Source organism: Chrysochloris asiatica, unplaced genomic scaffold, assembly GCF_000296735.1.
Source record: "Chrysochloris asiatica unplaced genomic scaffold, ChrAsi1.0 scaffold00048, whole genome shotgun sequence".
Taxonomy (NCBI): domain Eukaryota; kingdom Metazoa; phylum Chordata; class Mammalia; order Afrosoricida; family Chrysochloridae; genus Chrysochloris; species Chrysochloris asiatica.
In genome coordinates this window covers 17550854-17553505 of record NW_006408566.1, presented here as the reverse complement: position 1 = coordinate 17553505, position 2652 = coordinate 17550854, and the positions used below count along the sequence as shown (strand labels likewise).

The 2652-nt window shown below is 40.5% G+C and overlaps 1 protein-coding gene across 1 annotated transcript in view; it reads right to left on the bottom strand.

The window, feature by feature from the left end:
* Positions 1-2652, bottom strand: part of LOC102840577 (chromosome unknown open reading frame, human C1orf87) — a 157106-nt gene that overhangs the window by 24513 nt on the left and 129941 nt on the right. Inside the window, exon 9 of the mRNA XM_006862505.1 lies at positions 1866-1945. Within this exon, the coding sequence (XP_006862567.1) occupies positions 1866-1945 (80 nt within the window). The remainder of the gene's footprint in view (positions 1-1865; positions 1946-2652) is intronic.

Here is a 2652-nt window from a genome sequence, read left to right as displayed (position 1 = left end):
TAAAAAAAAACAAAGGAAAAAACTGGAGCACGGCCAGATTCAGGAGAAAACTGTAGGGGGCAACTTGTATGGGTTGGCATCCTCTGTCCGCCAAGGAGACACAGGGTGGGGTAGGACTGAGAGATTGGGGTGTTTGGCCATAGATAGAATTTCTGAAGACTTAAGACTCAACAACACTTAAAAATAACAACAACAGGTGGTATCTATGGTCAGAGTACCTGATCTGGAAGTCATACTTGATGGCTAAAAGTGGTGGCTGAAGTCAGAGTTCCTGCTCTCCCAGGGGTGGTGGGGAATTTGGCACTGTGCGTTCAGCTGGTCTGATGAGGTAGAGTTCATATGTCTTCAAACAGGAGGGGTGGTGTACCTGGCACTAGATCCATACAGCACTGCTTCAATCTCTAGCAGAGCGGGGGCTGTTTAGGGGCTGGGTGTGGATGTAGGTGAGGGCTGACCATCTACGGTTACCAGGAGAGTGTGGGGAACAAGGGATAATCACATCTTTCTCATTGCCAGTCACTAGTGTTTATCTGTATTGTCAAGCCATTGTCTTGATCAAATGATACTTGCAAAAATTTAAAATAGTCACACTGTGTCAGGCAAGCCAACAGTTCACTTGTTTGTGTTCTCCATCACCACTTTTGTTCAGCTTCTTCTCCTAGTCAATATTCAATCCACTGCTGTCTTTTGCTGTAAAGCTCAGGCTTCCAGGATTATCATCTGTATCTATTTCATTTTGTCTCTCATATCTTTGTTGAAGTAGGTCTGTGTAGTGTGGCTACCTAGTCCACCATCTTGCTGGAAGTCTGTGTGAAACCTTTCCTGACAGCTTCAAGCTGGGCAAAGGGGGATTCTTTATAGCACCTTTATTGTTTGATGATCTGTTTCCTCTACTAGAAGTTAAGAGGGCTGGGTCTGTAAGAGTATCACTTATGTATCCTAGGATGTGGTTAGTGGTTGACATGTAGTAATTTCTGAAGATATTTTAATGAATGAGTAAGTAAATGAATGAATGATTTTCTATTGGACCACAGGGCAGCTGCTTTACCAACTATATGGTTCAATAAAATGTCCCTTTCTAAAAAAGTGGGACAATGAATATGAGTATAATTCATTATTGCAGAGATCCCCAAACAAGAGGCAACATAAAAGAACAAAGTATTTTAAATTTATTATTATTTTTGTAATCTTACTCACAACAGACTTAACACTCAAGAAGAAAAGTATTTGCTCTTGTTTCTTGCATGGCAAAAGGCCTGCCAAAATGGATATTGTTTTCTAAAATATTTCAAAGTGTGAAGTGCCTGAAGAGAGGCCTCCCATCATTTTAAAATGAATTATGTTCTAATCCGGGTATTTAAAAAACAACAGAGAAACTCAGGCTGTTGTTCAATTTTGTCTGAATTTTCTCTTGGATAAGTGCTGAGAATATTAAAACAGATTTCAAAGGCTTGCCAGATTTTTTTTTTTTTTTTTTAAGTTAAAGAGCCCATTACATTTAGAAGTGTGATGTCTGGGGAAAAGGTCACCCCTAGCTTCTGGAAACTGAACTTAAGAGATCAAAATACGTCTCTTACCAGCCTTTATTTTGATGACAATTGGTGTATTACTCACAGGATTTGGAAGGACACTCATACAGATGCTAGATGTTCAGTTTTATGGGGGCAGATGGCAAGCCCTTCACCAAGCAGTGTCATTCCAACTAGGACAGGAAGCAACCCACTACTCTAGGGCTTCCTCTGCCTGTAGAGAGTCTTGAAGTTGTATTAAATAGAGGGGTTGGGTAAGAACCTAAAACACAGAATTTAGGGTCCCACCCAGGTCTCTGAAGACCTTCCCAGATCCCCATATACTCAGCTGCATACAATGTGCACATTTTTGCTTTCAGATACTTCAGGAATTTCAGGCTCCGCTGGAGTGACAGCTACTTCATTTTCATTCTTTCCTGAAAAAGAAAGAAAAAATGGAGTGGTTTAATCTGGTATCATATACAGCTGGAAAGACAATAGTAAGATTTCTGCTATGTGGTTAGCACTGTAAGGTGGTGAGGATACATCGGAGAAGAAGAAAGATGTGGTTTCTGCCCTGACTGAACTCATAGAGGGAGGCTGATGGTAAATAATTACTGAAATATATTATTGAGTTATAAGCTGCCACAAACAATATATGCTTCTTAGATGTGAGAATGGTGAGATGTTTGCTAATTCCTTTGAACACATCATCAGAAAAGGTCAAACCCTCAAAAAGGACATGATGTTTGGTAAAGTAGAGGGTCAGTGAAAACAAAGGCAGCACTTAGTGAGATGTGGTGACACAACCATGAAGAGAGTCAAGGCCAAGCAATATTTCATTCTGTTGTTGTTGTGTTGCCAGTAGGTGGGTTCTGAACTATAGTGACCCTGTATAGCGCTTCTAAGAGCATTTGGTGGGTTTGGAACTTCTGACCTTACAGTTGGCAGTCCAGCGCTTAGTGTACAGTGCTACATCAGGAAATTTCATTCTAGCATATATAAAGTCAACATAAAGCAGAGCCAACTTGATAGCAATGACCAGCAGCAGTCATAAATACTACAAAGGAAATATAAGGGGAATATGAAAATATTGTACCTATTGTGCTCATGAGGAATCTATACCTGGACCAAGAGGCAGTTG